This window comes from Crinia signifera, chromosome 3, assembly GCF_055691185.1.
Source record: "Crinia signifera chromosome 3, ASM5569118v1, whole genome shotgun sequence".
NCBI classification, from domain to species: domain Eukaryota; kingdom Metazoa; phylum Chordata; class Amphibia; order Anura; family Myobatrachidae; genus Crinia; species Crinia signifera.
Genome location: NC_139219.1, coordinates 263,123,837 through 263,139,532, shown reverse-complemented (window position 1 = coordinate 263,139,532; position 15,696 = coordinate 263,123,837). Strand labels below are relative to the sequence as shown.

The 15,696-nt window shown below is 45.7% G+C and overlaps 1 protein-coding gene across 1 annotated transcript in view; it reads left to right on the top strand.

The window, feature by feature from the left end:
- Nucleotides 1–7,825, top strand: part of PCOLCE2 (procollagen C-endopeptidase enhancer 2) — a 70,944-nt gene extending 63,119 nt beyond the window's left edge. Inside the window, exons 7-9 of the mRNA XM_083177993.1 lie at nt 1,211–1,294; nt 3,129–3,296; nt 7,070–7,825. Of these exons, the coding sequence (XP_083034119.1) occupies nt 1,211–1,294; nt 3,129–3,296; nt 7,070–7,200 (383 nt within the window). The 3' untranslated portion in view covers nt 7,201–7,825. The remainder of the gene's footprint in view (nt 1–1,210; nt 1,295–3,128; nt 3,297–7,069) is intronic.
- Nucleotides 7,826–15,696: the final 7,871 nt, after the last annotated feature.

The following is a 15,696-nucleotide window of genomic DNA, read 5'->3' as shown; positions in this document are numbered from 1 at the left end:
TGTACTCTCTGTACAATTAGTTTTTGTTGTTTTATATTGTCCTTTACTAAAGCCTAGCCCTAGTGCAATGATGTAATGTGGAAAATATTAAATTAAGTGTTAATAAGGATCCTAAATCATGCTGAGTGTGCTGTCATTATACTACATTCCTGGCCACTACTGTTTATGTAACTTTAACCACTCTGCTGTTGGGGAATTGGTTTTAATGTAACCATCAGTGCCCCCTCCATACAGTCAGTGTCCCCTCCATACAGTCAGTGTCCCCTCCATACAGTCAGTGTCCCCTCCATACAGTCAGTGTCCCCTCCATACAGTCAGTGTCCCCTCCATACAGTCAGTGTCCCCCTCCATACTGTCAGTGCCCCTCCAAACAGTCAGTGCCCCCTCCATACAGTACCACTTCTCTGCATGTCTGTAACTAGGGGGTACACTTTTATGTTCAAATATACCCAGAAAAAGTGTTCTTGTTCCTTATTGTGAAGTTTATTTCTTGTAATTTTACAGAGAAATACACATTAATACAAGTCAAGTAAGAGAATGTGTTTTTGCAGCCTTAGGCTGAGATAGGCTGAGATATATGAGGTACATGTAGCCCCAGCCTACCTGGTAGTTTGTGTAAGTGCTTTAACATCAGTACGAGTTAACCTGGAGATTGCACTGGGGCCTGCAACCCTGTCCAGCTGGATTCTCTCACCTCAGGTCCTCTGGGAGTTCAGCAAACAGTGCGGCCCTCTAAATGCAGACTTAATAACAGCAAAGGTTCTGTAGTGCAGCAATGACAAGTGTAACGGTATACAGGTACAGGGTGATGTCATAATGAGCAATAGACTACATCTCCCTTTGATAAAACTAAACATTAAATAAAACATAACATTTATTTATGTTCAATCATAGTACTCCTGCACAATTATTTTAAAAAGCATAAATTATTATTAACACATTAGTCCAATATATACAGGATGCAGTTTGTCTTTAAAAAAAAAAAGTATAATACAATTTTAAAAAACTATGTACTTCAGTAATCAATCATATACAGAAGTGCTTCTTCAGGAATGAAGAAAGACATAGAAGCGGCTTAATAATAAAATCTTGTTTTTCAGACTATTATTTTATTGCAATGTTAATCTATTATTGCATTTATCCAATGTCATAAATTCCATTGTTTGCTTGTTTAGCTTGATACTTATGTTTTTATTTCATTTTTATTAAGGTCTAAAACCAACAGTCGGAGTCTGCCAACAAAAATGTAGACGGACTGGGACCCTGGAGAGCAATTACTGCTCAAGCAATTTCGGTATGGGAACAAAATGACCCAAATTTGTACTCCTTTATCAGAGCAAAGCAAAAGCTCTTCCATCCTGAGAAATGAGAGAAGTATAGTTAGAGTTGGCTCGGTGCTCATCCAGCGTCGTGTACTGGTGTCTGCGACTGAAAAGTTTCCTTGAGATGTTTATGAGAACACGGTAAACATGTGTCCCGGTCATTGCGTGTAAACACAACTGGGCGGACAGAAGGTGAACTGTTACAGTACAAAGGGCTGTATTCAGACACCGGGTTCCCTCATGTTGTATTGCTGGAACACCGTGTGTGTTTTTGGCCTACAAGGAAATTTTGGATAAATTTACCTATCACCGCAATATAAAATGAATTTACCACTTGGCAAGGCTGGTTTCATAATGCCCAATATCGTTCAGTAACTCAGATTGCATGTATAGATCAAAAGGGAGGTTGATAACGATCAGCAACCCCACAACAGACGCATCACTCTGCAGAAGTCCCGGGAGGTGCAGCTCTTATCAAGAGATGTGCCCTTTGCGTCACTAATCACATATGTGATTATTGTAGTCGCGATAAGTGGCATGAGGTACCATAAATAGTTGGTACATCCTGCCCTAAAAGAGAAAACATTTTAGTTGATATGCTCAAGAAGAGCACATCCAGGGCCTGATGCGGTCACAACTTTGATGGTGTCACAACTGAGTGATTAAAGGCAGACATGGCATGTGCCGCGGCCGCATTATATGCAACCAAAGGTACCTTTGCGATGCTGCTTGGAGTGAGGAATCAGTCATAGAGTGATTGACAGGAAGAGGTCTTTTAGGGGATTGTACCTCCCACAGTTAATCTGCATGTCCTTGGAGGGACTTGGGAAGTCAGTGTTCCTTGCATCTGCATTGTAGCTGAGATGAAGAACGCAGTTGCTGAGCACGTCGATGGGCATCACTGCTGACTCCCAAGAGCACAGAACTAGGGGTGAACTCTTTGTTTTCACATCTCTGCTGACTGGTGGGTGGGCGGCTACTACACTTGTGATGCCTCACAACTACATCACTAAAAGAGACCGCGGAAACCGCATTTGAGTCTGGACAATAGGTAGGATTATTAGACTGGACAATAGGACGCATTTGAGACTGGACAATCCATTGGATTATATGTTAGACATGTGTAAATCATTTACCGACTACAGTTATGAACATGCCTGATAATAACCCCACCCCCTTCAGTCAGATTATTATTGGCCTTGGCATTTATACACATCGATATGTAATAAAAAGGTTGACATGTAATAGACAAAAGGTTGACACAGCAATAGGTCAACATGGAAAAGATCGACTCCCAAAACAAATCGGTCAACATTAAATGTAGTCCGTAAACTCACATATACCGATTTGTTCGCCATGCTCCAGGCACTTTACCATTCCCAATTGTAGTCCACGTGGAATGCAAAACATTAAAAAGCCCCCCAAAATCGTGTGTCAAACTTTTCATGTGTCAACCATTGTCACATCTACCGTTAGTCAGTGTCAACCTAGTGCATGTTGACATTGAGCCTGTCGACCATTCATAGTTAACCTAGAAACTGTTGACCTATCATCCAGATACAGAATCCTTGGTGTAATAAACCAATTTTAAGGAAACCTATAGTTTAAACTTATTTGGTTTCTATGGGCAACATCAAATATTTTTATTTCTAAAAGCTTTAGTAAACATACACTTATGCCTCCCATGTACTTCCAACAACATGTTCAGATGTATGTAAGGCTGTTATTAGTCTATAATATAATAGTAATATATAGTATAATAATTCTGCATTATATAACTTCTGATCATTTATCTTTCTGTTCAAGTGATCACTGGCACAGTCATCACCACGGCGAGCAGGGGAGGGAGTGTCTATGCAACTCTGTCCATTATCAATGTTTATAAAGAAGGGACGTTGGCCATCCAGCAGGCTGGGAAGTCGATGAGCGCCAAGATCACTGTGGTGTGTAAGCAGTGCCCAATGATCAGGAGAGGTTAGTAACATAATACAGCCCACACTACTTATACCACACAGAAAACGGACTTTACCCCTTAGTTTTAGTACTAATATCAGCAAAACACTTGAATAAAAGAGGTCTATCTTCAAATGCACTTAACAAAAGCAGTCCACCTGTATATAGCTCAGATTACTTTACTGGGATACTTTACCTTTGAACACATAATGGGCAGGTGCAGTTATAGTTACCTGAACTGGGGTGGGGGGGTGCATTTATTATTATTTATTTGCAGTTTCTTATATAGCGCAGCATATACCGTTGCGCTTTACAATGGAAACAACAGTGATTCAACAAACTGGGTAGATACAAACTGACATGGAGGCATGAGGGCCCTGCTCGCAAGCTTAAGGCCCCCATACACTAGAAAGATTTGTCTGACCTGTAAATTGCATCTGATTTCCCTTGAACTTCCCCGGCAGCTTCCCAGGAAGGCTTCATCCAATTTGACACATGATGTGCCATTTTTTTACATTCAATTTGCGTCAGATGAATCTCATGTGATTTATCTGATGCGAATTGGATGTACCGTAATTTACCGTATTTTAAAATACGAATTCACCTGGAATACGAATGTATATCGACCATAGTAAATTTGGCTAGATACGGCTAGAAATGGCAATGATTATGCCATTTCTGCTTAGTAAATTTCCCCATTGTCCCCCCCCCCCCCCCCCCAAAATGTAGACAAGCAAAGACAGATAAGCACTCTCATCAGCTGACACGTCTTATGTTCTCTGCCACATTGATGTTCAGTACCAAGCAATACAGTACAGTAGGTCACTTAAGCTGTTAGCCACACAATATTCAGACAAAGTAAAACTATAATACGTGGTGGACACTGCTACAGATGGTAGAGAGGAACCACCGCAGCTGCAATGTCCTGAGTCGAAAGTGAGTTGTTCTCTCTATATACAGTACACTGAAATCAGGCTTGAGCTCCGTAGCAGCACAGCACCTGATTGGTTATGCGGCTCTCCATGGACTCCTATACAGGTAACATCGGTACACTGACATCAGGCTTGAGCTCCGGCGGAGTACGGCGCCTGTTTGCCTGTGCGGCTCTCCGTGGACTCCTGTGTTATTAAAATGTAAACACAGTCTATGGAGAGCCGCATAAGCAATCAGGCGCCGTACTCCGCCGGAGCTCAAGCCTGATGTCAGTGTAATGTATACAGAGAGAACAACTCACTTTCAGCTCAGGACAGTGCAGCAGCGGTGGTTCCTCCCTCCCATCTCCCTGCTTCTTCCAGTGACGTGCTGCAGGGGGTCAGGCGGAGGAGGGTCCACTCCAGAGCTACACAATAGATATATCGGATCTGACCCATCATGGTGCTTTTAAGCACCCAAGATGTGCCCAGATTCCGATATATCTTATCTTCAGCAGGTCCGACGCCCTGATCCGATCTGATGCGCACGGGACCGCGCATCAGATCAGATCAGATGTCAAACACATGCGATTTTGGGCCGATTTCACCTGATTTATCGGCCCAAAGTGCCGACATCGGGTGAAATCGGGTGAAAATCGCATAGTGTATGGGGGCCTTTACAATCTATATGGAAGATAGGAGGGATACATAAGGATAGGATGCCATAGCATGGCAGTCCGACCAGATTGCAAGACAGATGGGATGGGATACAATTATACAGTATGTGAATGCTACTGGAGGTTGTGTGGGGGTCCTGAATATGATAGGCTTGCCTGAAGAAGTGAGTTTTTAGGGAACGCTTGAAAGTTTGAAGGCTAGAGGAGAGACTTAGTGTGTGTGGAAGGGCATGCCATAGGGTGGGTGCTGCCTGAAGAAAGTCCTGCAATTGTGAATGGGAGCTAGTAATGAGTGTGGATGCTGTGAGAAAAGAGGGCTAGGGGGAGGGAGGGGAGAGATAAAGGAGAGAGGTAAAGTATCGACCAATCAGCTTCTAGCTGTAATGTTACAGGCTGTGTCTGAAAAATGACAGGAGCTGTTTGGTTGGTACTAATCTCTCTCCCTCTCTCTCACTTTCTTTCTCTCTAAGGATTAGTATGTACAGTAGATCCCAACTTTATAAAATGTACTTTTCTAGCTGAATGTTAATAAATGAACTGATGTTTAACAACATGTGTGTAACTCGTTATAAGTATATGCATAATGGAGATGGTTAATAGATACCCTCTTCTTGATGCATCCTAGACTGTGTCTCCATAGATAAATATATAATAGCCTAATGTTTATGTTTTATTGAGTACACGGGACGCTGGAATTCCATCCATTATTTATACTGCGATATCTTTGCATTTACTCACCAAGTGGAATTCTAGCTAAGGCCTGGGCTACAGTACATCTACAGGTCACACACCTTGTACCAAACACTGAATGGTACTAAACTAATATACTGTAATGTAGTGATCTTTATGCAGGATTTCCCATAATGCATCTGTTTCAGTACATTTTATCACAAATATATCATGGCAAAAGCAGAATTCCACATACATCATGAAATATAGTATTGGGTGGAGTATAATATTATTGTTTAGATAATATCTGACAATATTCCAATTCCAGTGTACCACTACCGTTCTCTTGTATACTTTCTATGCCCACTCCCCAACAGGCATCAGCCCGCCTGCGTACCAATGGGAACGCCCAGCATTTTCATGGGGACATCCATAAAATGCTGGGAGTTCCTATGGGCGCCCCCAGTTCCCGCCGCTGTCCCCACCCTGGCCACCCCAATCCTTGCGAACAGCTATGAACGACTATGCAAGTCACCGAAGCCTTTCGCAAAGGGGTCCGGCACATGCACATAATATACCATGCGCATGCGCAGAGCCCCTAACTTCGGAACAGGGCCAAATTCGACCCGTCTGATTAAACCAGAATGAGGGCCAGAGTACCAAGTCAAAAAGCCCCTCCCAGGGCAGTAAAACTGTCACATATTCTTTTTACTGAAGGTAATCCACCTCCTTTATTCCCCCAATATAAAGACCATCTCCATTTCAAGGAGTTCAGTGGCTTCGGGAATAGAAGTGAAAGGGGAGGGGAAGTATAGAGATGCCATAGATTGTCCAATCGGGGCTTCACCAAACATTGGCCTCTTTGTAGTCCATTAACAAATTCATCTACTCTTTTTAAGTGCCCACCAATCTGCTGCTAACTGCCATTTTACAGGCTGTGTTTGAAAAATTACAGGAGTTGATTAATTTGTACTTTGGGCCCAATTCAGACCCATTCAGATGGCTGCAAATTTGCAGCTTATCCGATAATCGAAAGACCCCACGGGTGTGCGGGGTCCCTCTGCATACAGGCAATGCCAAGGCTAGCCTTTGCTGGCCATATACAAGACTATTGACAATCGCTGGTTGTTTGGGGGTGGAATGTGTCCCAGAAACCGCAGGCACTGCCCTGCCATTGGTAGGGAGGACCGCTGATGTCAGCAGTGGCCTTCTTCTCACCACGGCCTTCACAGCACTGAGTAAGACTAGACTTAGTGCTGCGAGCAGGGGGAAGATCATTCGTTGGTCAGTCATTTTCCCCTTTTGCACGGCTGCGAACGCATCTACAGCTGTGCACAGGGGCGGGGGGAGGGAGCTCAGCGGGGCGGAGTTAACCTGCTCGTTGGGCTCTGAACGCTCCCAGCCCAGTGAGACGGTCTGAATCTGGCCATTTATCTGTCTCCACTTTATCTTTCTCCAGGGATCAGTACATAGGCCACTTAACAAAAGTTCTTGAATTTCACAAAAAATGCTTAAATCTCACCTGTGTCTCCCATAGGTTTGAATTACATCATCATGGGTCAAGTAGATGAAGAGGGTCGAGCAAAGGTTTTACCCAACAGCTTTGTCATGAGTTTCAAAACAAAGAACCAGAAAATACTGAACGCGCTGAAGAACAAGCGATGTTAAATGTCTGCTCTTTGATTGTGACTGTGCTTCCCCTGTTACCGGAGGAAGATAATATGGAGCCCACAATTCAGTCCATCAGCAGCTATGGCCAACACTGATATTCAACTGCTGCAGTGGGCACATCCAGTAGATGGATTTCGTTGCACATCCAGTAGAGCAGGGGTGGCCAAACCTGTCCCCAAGATCTACCAACGGTGCATGTTTTCCAGGCAACCTGTGGATCTATAGTAGGAATGAATGCAGCAGGTTTTAAAATGTGACAGTTAGTAATGACTACAGCTGTGCACCAGCTAGGTAACCTGGAAAACGTGGACCGTTGGTAGATCTCGAGCACAGGTTTGGCCACCCCTGCAGTAGAGGATGTTATCATATAAGCTTCTCCCATTGAGAGTCCATTGACTTATACGCTGAACTGTTCTAGGTTCTGACTACTTTTAAATCTGTTTAATTTATACATTTCTTAAAATTATGAAAAAATATATATTTTTTGGAATTAAAAATATGGTGAAAATTTTAATTGCAATATTTATATGATTTTTTTTGTATTTTTTTTCCAGTGGAATAATTATTTTTAACTGCTGATTTGTGTTTTTAATCTATGCTTAATAAAGTCTACCACAAATTATTTTCTGCATATGCTCTAAAAAATAGTTCTGACAGAATATCAATAGGAGGTACTGCACTTTTCTCCAGCCGCTGGCCTCTCCTTTTATTCAGATGGGTGTCACAATGGGTCTGTAACCTCCAAAATGTTAATACTGTATCGGTGATTATTTCGGTTAGTTGTTGCAATCATGGATCCTGGAGGCAACTGACGCATTTTGCACCATATTTGTAACCATACAATGTGAAATACAGCCATTTTATATATATATATGAAAAGCTCAGACTAATTTGGGTGTACAACTGGAAAATACTCCCCATTTTCCAAGCGTATTTGGCTGAAACCTGCATGGATCAGTCAGATCTGTGTGAAAACAGAAAATTAAATAAATGATAAAAAAAGTAGTCGGGTCCTCTCTCCTGAGTATAACCAGCCCCAGGCTCATTGCACCAGTCCTGGTTGCAGAATTACAGGGGAAAAAGCAAATGGGGTCCCCCTTTATTTCTATAACCAGCACCAGGCTCTTGGTCTGGTCCTTATTCCCAAAGCAAGGGAGACAAAAGGAGTTGGGGTTCCTGTATTTCGAAAACCGACATCGGTCTCCAACAGCCAGCGGTGCCATGCCACAGCCGGGGGAAACTATTTATATTAGTTCCCCTGGCCAAAACATGACACATGGTCTAGTCAGCCTGGGCCAGGTTCCTGAGGAAGTGGGGACCCCCTCCAATAAGGGGGTCCTGCCCCTGTGAGAGATGGGCAGAGTATCCGCTAAAAATGCCGGCGTCTATCACATTTGTTTTATAAATTCAAATATAAAATGTGGGAAAAAAATATTATATTTCCTATATAAGATAAACCTCACAGGTCATTATGATGAATTAAAATGTTTGCTTGGCAATTTCCACACCAATTTGACAAATTCACTTGGCACTCATTATATCTAATGATTTTTGCGGTCAGTATTCAACTGGCCCCATGCACACAGTGTTTCCACATTGCTAGGTTTTTGCAGCGACAGGGAAACGGCATGTGCACCCGCTAAAACAGTGAGACTCGCTGCTAAATGCAGAGGCCTCGCTGTTTGGGGGAATCCTCACTGCCCTCTGACAGCGAGGATTCTTCCGGGAACGTAGAATAGGGTGAGCGTCCGGCGTGGGGGTTAAATGGCGAAGGCACTTGTTTTCGGCGATCCCCGCCGTTTAACCCCCTCGCCGCATGCTGGCCCCCTTAACTGGTTAAGCCAGTGGTTCCCAAACTGTGTACCTTGGCTCCCTGGGGGCCTCGGGACACTTGCTGGGGTGCCACGGGTGGGTGGTCCAGGACCAATTCAAATTATTTTGAATGATTCCATGGAACTTGGGTGAATAGGGGATGGGTCAATGGTGCGATGGGCGAGTATTATACTGCCACCACCAGGATCCTTGAAGCGGTAGCAGTACAACTCTTCTTATTGCTGCAGAAGGTATCTGTTTCATGGGCTATAAATAAGAACATATTTACTATATACAGTCACTATTTTTGAGGTACAGACCTTAAAAATATGCAAATGTTGAAAAATTCCAAATTCATTGTATACTGTATATTTATATTTCGTACATGAGGATATCAATAGAATAAGGCCACAAAATAATATTATAAGAAGAGATTTGGGACATTAAGGGTTAAACCATTCAGAATAGGCTGGCCTTGAAATCCACTGACTATATTTATCCCACAATGAGGCTTGGAACTACACCCAGGGAATACACTATCAGCTAATACTCCTGCTAACACTGTCACAAACCTGACTTGATTCACATTTATTTCCTGATGCTGGCCTGGTTCCTAGCTGCTGCTGTTGCAGCTGCTTTCCATTCCTCAGTGATCAACTCCAATGAAGCTTCCTGAGTTCTGCACCAGTCACATGTTCCAGGTACTCAAGGTATAATTCTTGGTTCTGGCTGCTGCTGCAGCTGCAGACAATTAGCAATCACCTGGAGGAATATAAGCCAGCTTCCCAGAGTCCTCCTTGCCTTGAACAATCTGTCAGCACCGAGGGTTCTTGTGTACTCGGCTGTGACCGTGGTGGGCCAGTGGAGGGCGCTGGGTAGCAGGATATAGAAGGTTTGGTATGACCTACACAGGGAAAGCAGGGCACAGTAACTCAGTGTTGGCTACTGACAGTGAACAGTCTGGAAGCTGCGGGAGTTGTCGACGTAGGATGTCGACAGTCAGATGGGAGACGACTGGAGGCACAGGTATAGCAACTGGATGGATTCTCAGATGAGACTGGGAAGCCTGGAGTCTTGGGAGCCTCGCTGACACAGGAGGAACTCTGGGAGTAGATTTGAGCAAGAGACTTTATATCTGACATACACTGGGAACCCGAGCAGAGCGAACCAGAGGGTTGGCGGAGACCAGAAGCAGGGGCGCGGAGTCTAACTTACCAGCGGTGTTCACCAGGGAGTCCCGCAAGGAACTATGGGCTTGGCTGCATCTGGCAAGCAGGTCGCGGCCCCCTGTCCTGGTCCTCTGGACGCGGGCTGGGAGTGAGGACACTGGAGAAATGAGGAAATGTCTTTGGAGACGGCCTGAGAGCCGGGGAAGATAGTTGACAGCCTGGAAGCTGTGAGACAGCCTGGGAGCCAGAGATGACAGTTGGCAGCCTGGGAGCTGCGGGATGGCCTGGGAGCTGGAGTTGTAGTTGGCAGCCTGGAAGCTGCGAGACGGCCTGGGAGCCGGAGATGACAGTTGGCAGCCTGGGAGCTGCGGGATGGCCTGGGAGCCGGAGTTGTAGTAGGCAGCCTGGAAGCTGCGAGACGGCCTGGAAGCCGGTGATGACAGTTGGCAGCTCCCAGGCTGCCAACTGTCATCACCGGCTTCCAGGCCGTCTCGCAGCTTCCAGGCTGCCTACTACAACTCCGGCTCCCAGGCCATCCCGCAGCTCCCAGGCTGCCAACTGTCATCTCCGGCTCCCAGGCCGTCTCGCAGCTTCCAGGCTGCCAACTACAACTCCAGCTCCCAGGCCATCCCGCAGCTCCCAGGCTGCCAACTGTCATCTCTGGCTCCCAGGCTGTCTCACAGCTTCCAGGCTGTCAACTATCTTCCCCGGCTCTCAGGCCGTCTCCAAAGACATTTCCTCATTTCTCCAGTGTCCTCACTCCCAGCCCGCGTCCAGAGGACCAGGACAGGGGGCCGCGACCTGCTTGCCAGATGCAGCCAAGCCCATAGTTCCTTGCGGGACTCCCTGGTGAACACCGCTGGTAAGTTAGACTCCGCGCCCCTGCTTCTGGTCTCCGCCAACCCTCTGGTTCGCTCTGCTCGGGTTCCCAGTGTATGTCAGATATAAAGTCTCTTGCTCAAATCTACTCCCAGAGTTCCTCCTGTGTCAGCGAGGCTCCCAAGACTCCAGGCTTCCCAGTCTCATCTGAGAATCCATCCAGTTGCTATACCTGTGCCTCCAGTCGTCTCCCATCTGACTGTCGACATCCTACGTCGACAACTCCCGCAGCTTCCAGACTGTTCACTGTCAGTAGCCAACACTGAGTTACTGTGCCCTGCTTTCCCTGTGTAGGTCATACCAAACCTTCTATATCCTGCTACCCAGCGCCCTCCACTGGCCCACCACGGTCACAGCCGAGTACACAAGAACCCTCGGTGCTGACAAACACTGATATTTTCCTCAGAAAAACATAGCCTGGAAATAGAGTGTTTCCAAATGAACCCCCTTAATAGACAGTCACAGTCCACTTCAGAGGACACAAGCTGCAGATGGAAGCGTATATGTGTTCTCCCTGTCAGGGCCGGCGCTACCCACTCAGCAGCTCCTGCAAAGCAGGGAGGCGCCATGCTGAAAAGGCGCTGTCTCCCTCCTTGCTCTGCTAAAGCTGCCTCAGCCCTCACTGTCACTGCCTCCTGCACGCCGCCCGCAGCGCCTGTCTGACAGCAGCTCCCTGCACCACGCACACACTGTTCTCCTCCTGCGACCTGCCCCCTCTTCCTCACGGACACTTGCGCTGAGGCATGTAGCGCTGTCTGTGAATGCTTGGATGACATGTCATGTCCGGATCCGTCCCCTACCCATTGCTCCGTGCGCCTGTCATCTGTCAATCAAATGACGAACAGGCAGTAGCACCACCTCCCCTTCCTTCCCTCTTCTCAGTGTGCTATGCCAGTGCCACTGCCAGTCCTCAATACTCCGCCCCCTCTATCTCCTCCCCTCTTCTTCCATCTTCTCCTTCTCTCCCCTCCTTTCCCCCTCAATCACGAGTAATGCACATACTTTTTGTACTGGTTTGGGATCGCATCGCACACACATTGCATGCATGCCGTGCAATGCGATGCGATCTAGCCTATAACATATGTGATTCTCACAGCGTGTGTGGGCACCTTTAGTGCCTGCAACATTTTGCGGGCACAGCACTGAGATGGTTTATGCATACATGTACATGCACCCGAGATCCTCCATAGGATCGCATGTTGCATACACTCCCACAATCAGGCTGCAGCTTGTTGCAATGTGAAAGGGCGCAAAATGGATGGTATGCAGGAGGGCGCCAGACACCCTAGCACCGGCCCTGCTCCCTATCATACAACCTAGCAGGGGACATTACTAAGGTATGCAAGGAGTTCTGTATATTGTACCTGGTGTTTGAATAGAAGGATTCTCTAAGCTGCATTAAATGAATACCAGAAACTGTTTCAAAACCTCCTTCCTCTATAGTTTACACATTCCAAAAATAGTGCTTCACCACTGGGATTTCAGCTCTGTGTGATCACCATCTCACTTGGCAAGAGTTCTCTAAATACAACATAATAGCTGTATTGCATAAAAGACCTGTTTTTAGAACACAACTCAAAATCTTTTCACTATTTAAGTTCCAGATATCTCCCATTCTGTCCAGGTATCGCACTTTTTTAAAGTTTATAATACTGTCAAGTACTCAGGGCTGTGGTACCCAGGGCTGTGGATGTCCATGTACTGTATTACAGGTCATTATAGGGGATATTTAATAGGATGAGAGATTCAGAAAGTGAGAGATTTGGTAACAAATCTCCAAGAGTTTTTAAAGCGGCAATCATTTACGCTACAAAATCAAACTGGTTTTGCGGTGTAAATGATTGCCGCTTTAAAAAAACTGGAGAACCAATCAGATTCTACTTATTTATTTAGCACCTTCTAGAAGATAATAGACATAATCTGATTGGATGCTATGGGAAACATCCCATTGTCAATAGAACTTTCATCTATACCTGAGTCTGTTCGGGTATTCCTGCTGTTAGGACTCTGGGGAATATCCCTGAACTAGAACTCTAACTCCGTTGCCTCTAGCTGTGGTCGGCGGACACATGCGGTGCTAGGATTCACCTATACCAGCCACGGTTATGACGGCTCCGCCCTTGATGTCGCCAGGTCTTACGTAGGACAACGCGTCCACCGAGGTGGAGAGATGGCAAGGGGTGAAGATAACTAATGCCCCTCATGGGACGGGGTACCCCCAGATTCCCCAGGGGAGCAACAATGCTCAAAAGGTGACACACTAAAGGTAATGAAATGGGTGTAACAATACGCAGAATGATAAAGTAATTACAATAGTGAATTCAACAATGCACAAGGTGACCCCGGAAGGTAAATATAAATACACAAGACTGGTAAATTCTGACTTATCTGAAAAGATGACAAGTTGATAAGATCAGGAATACTGAAGCTGACAGGCAGAAACTGACAGGCTGACAGACTGGCACAAGGAACAGCTGCACAGGCACCAGGAACATGCTGACTGAGGCTACTGAGAGATACTCAGGACGCTATAACCGGCGCCATAGTGCAGTTTAAATAGTGAACTCCCCGCCTACAGGCGTGGCCGTGCTGCTGCTCCTGGACGGAAGTTCAAGGCATTGCCTAGCAATGCCCCGATGCCAGTCCGCCTGTCAATCACTGGTGGAAGTGATCCGAGACCTCCGCCCCACCTGCTCTGGCTGCCGCTGACCCCCGCCGGACCCCATCCCTGAGCCTCCCACAGGAAGAATGGAAGGAGCGCTCAGGGACTCCGGGGATCCACAGCGCCTAACACCTACCCAGACTCGGAGTGCGGGTCTCAGCAACAAGTCAGTTCCCGCAGTTGAATCTTGCAAGATGTCTGTGCTGTGCTGTGTCTGTGTGGTGACTCATGAGCAGCGTGGGGTGGCGACTCGACCTGGTGGCAGTGGTGGTGTCCTGCTGAGACCAGTCCAGTGAAACTGCTGCAGTTAAAGTCCAGTCCAGTGATACTGCTGCAGTTAAAGTCCAGTCCAGTGATACTGCTGTATAACAAATACGGTACAGTGATACTGCTTCAACTAAAGTTCAGTCCAGTGATACTACTGTATAACAATTCCAGTCTAGTGATGCTGCTGTATAATTCCAGTCCAGTGATACTGCTGCATAAATCCAATCCATTGGTATTGCCGATAAAGTTCATTGGTAGGACTGCTGTTAAAGTCCAGTGATACAGCTGTATAATTCCAGTCCATTGATTCTGCTGCATAATTCCAGTCCAGTGCTGCTGCCAATAAAGTCCAGTGATACAGCTGAGCTGTATAATTCCAGTCCAGTGATACTGCTGCATAATTCCAGTCCAGTGATACTGCTGCATAATTCCAGTCCAGTGATACTGCTGCTTAAATTCAGTCCAGTGATACTGCCGTTAAAGTACTGCCATTAAAGACTGTCCAGTGATACTGCTGTATAATTTCAGTCCAGTGATACTGCTGCATAAATTCAGTCCAGTGTACTGCTGATAAAGTCCAGTGATACAACTGTATAATTACAGTCCAGTGATACTGCTGCATAATTCCAGTCCAGTGATACTGCTGTATAATTCCAGTCTAGTGATACTGCTGCATAACTTCAGTCCAGTGGTGCTGCCGTTAAAGTCCAGTGATACAGTTGTATAATTCCAGTCCAGTGATGCTGCTGCATAAGATCTGTCCGGTGATACTGCCATTAAAGTGCAGTGAGACTACCGTTAAGTCCAGTAATACTGCTGTGTAATTCCAGTCCAGTGATACTGCTGTATAATTCCAGTCCTGTAGGAGAGGGGTGGTGCTGTAAATATTAAATTTCGTTACTGATGAGTGTTGACACACCGGAGAGTTATCCAGGCACTGTGGGAGAGGGCTGGTGCTGTATTAAATTGCAATGAAGAGTAGACACACTGGAGTAAAACAAAGGTAGTTTGTGCCAATATATTACATGATTGTAAGCTAGCAAGCAGGGCCCTCCTAATTCTATATCGGTCTATTACTAGTACTACCCAGTTTGTTTTATAATTGTTGTTCCAACTGTAATGTGCAATGTAATATGCTGTCACTGAAGAAATAAATAATCCTCCACCACTCTTCCGATGGAGACAGCATCATATGCAGTGACAGTAAACATGTCATTGTAGTGGGTGTGTTTGAAAATGTAGTTTTCTCCGGCAGTTGCTGGAGAAATAAAAGAAGGAGATGTTGCTATGTCACGTTCTGCTTCAGCTGACCATTTTCTCACCAACAGCTCTTTGCGCCTCTGCAGATTTGTGTCTATCAGAAACAAAGATAAAGGTTTACAATACCTGGGGTTAAGTACAGTTGCCAAAATACAGTGATCTGATGTGCACAGATTGACCTCCCTTAAAGTTGAACCCAGAGTGGGCACACAGTACGTCAATCAACTGTGTAAATCCTACTGCACTAATGGTGGATATTGGATGCACGTCAGTAATCTGCTTTGCAAACTAAATAGTATTCCAATTATTTTCCCACTAGCCAAGTGTAGTTACCGTACAGTATTGGTAGGGTCAGGCCTAGACATTGCAATCCGTGGACACACTTGGACTCTGCTTGGGGATTTGTGATATCTGAATGCACAGTTAGTTTTCTTTTTATTTTTA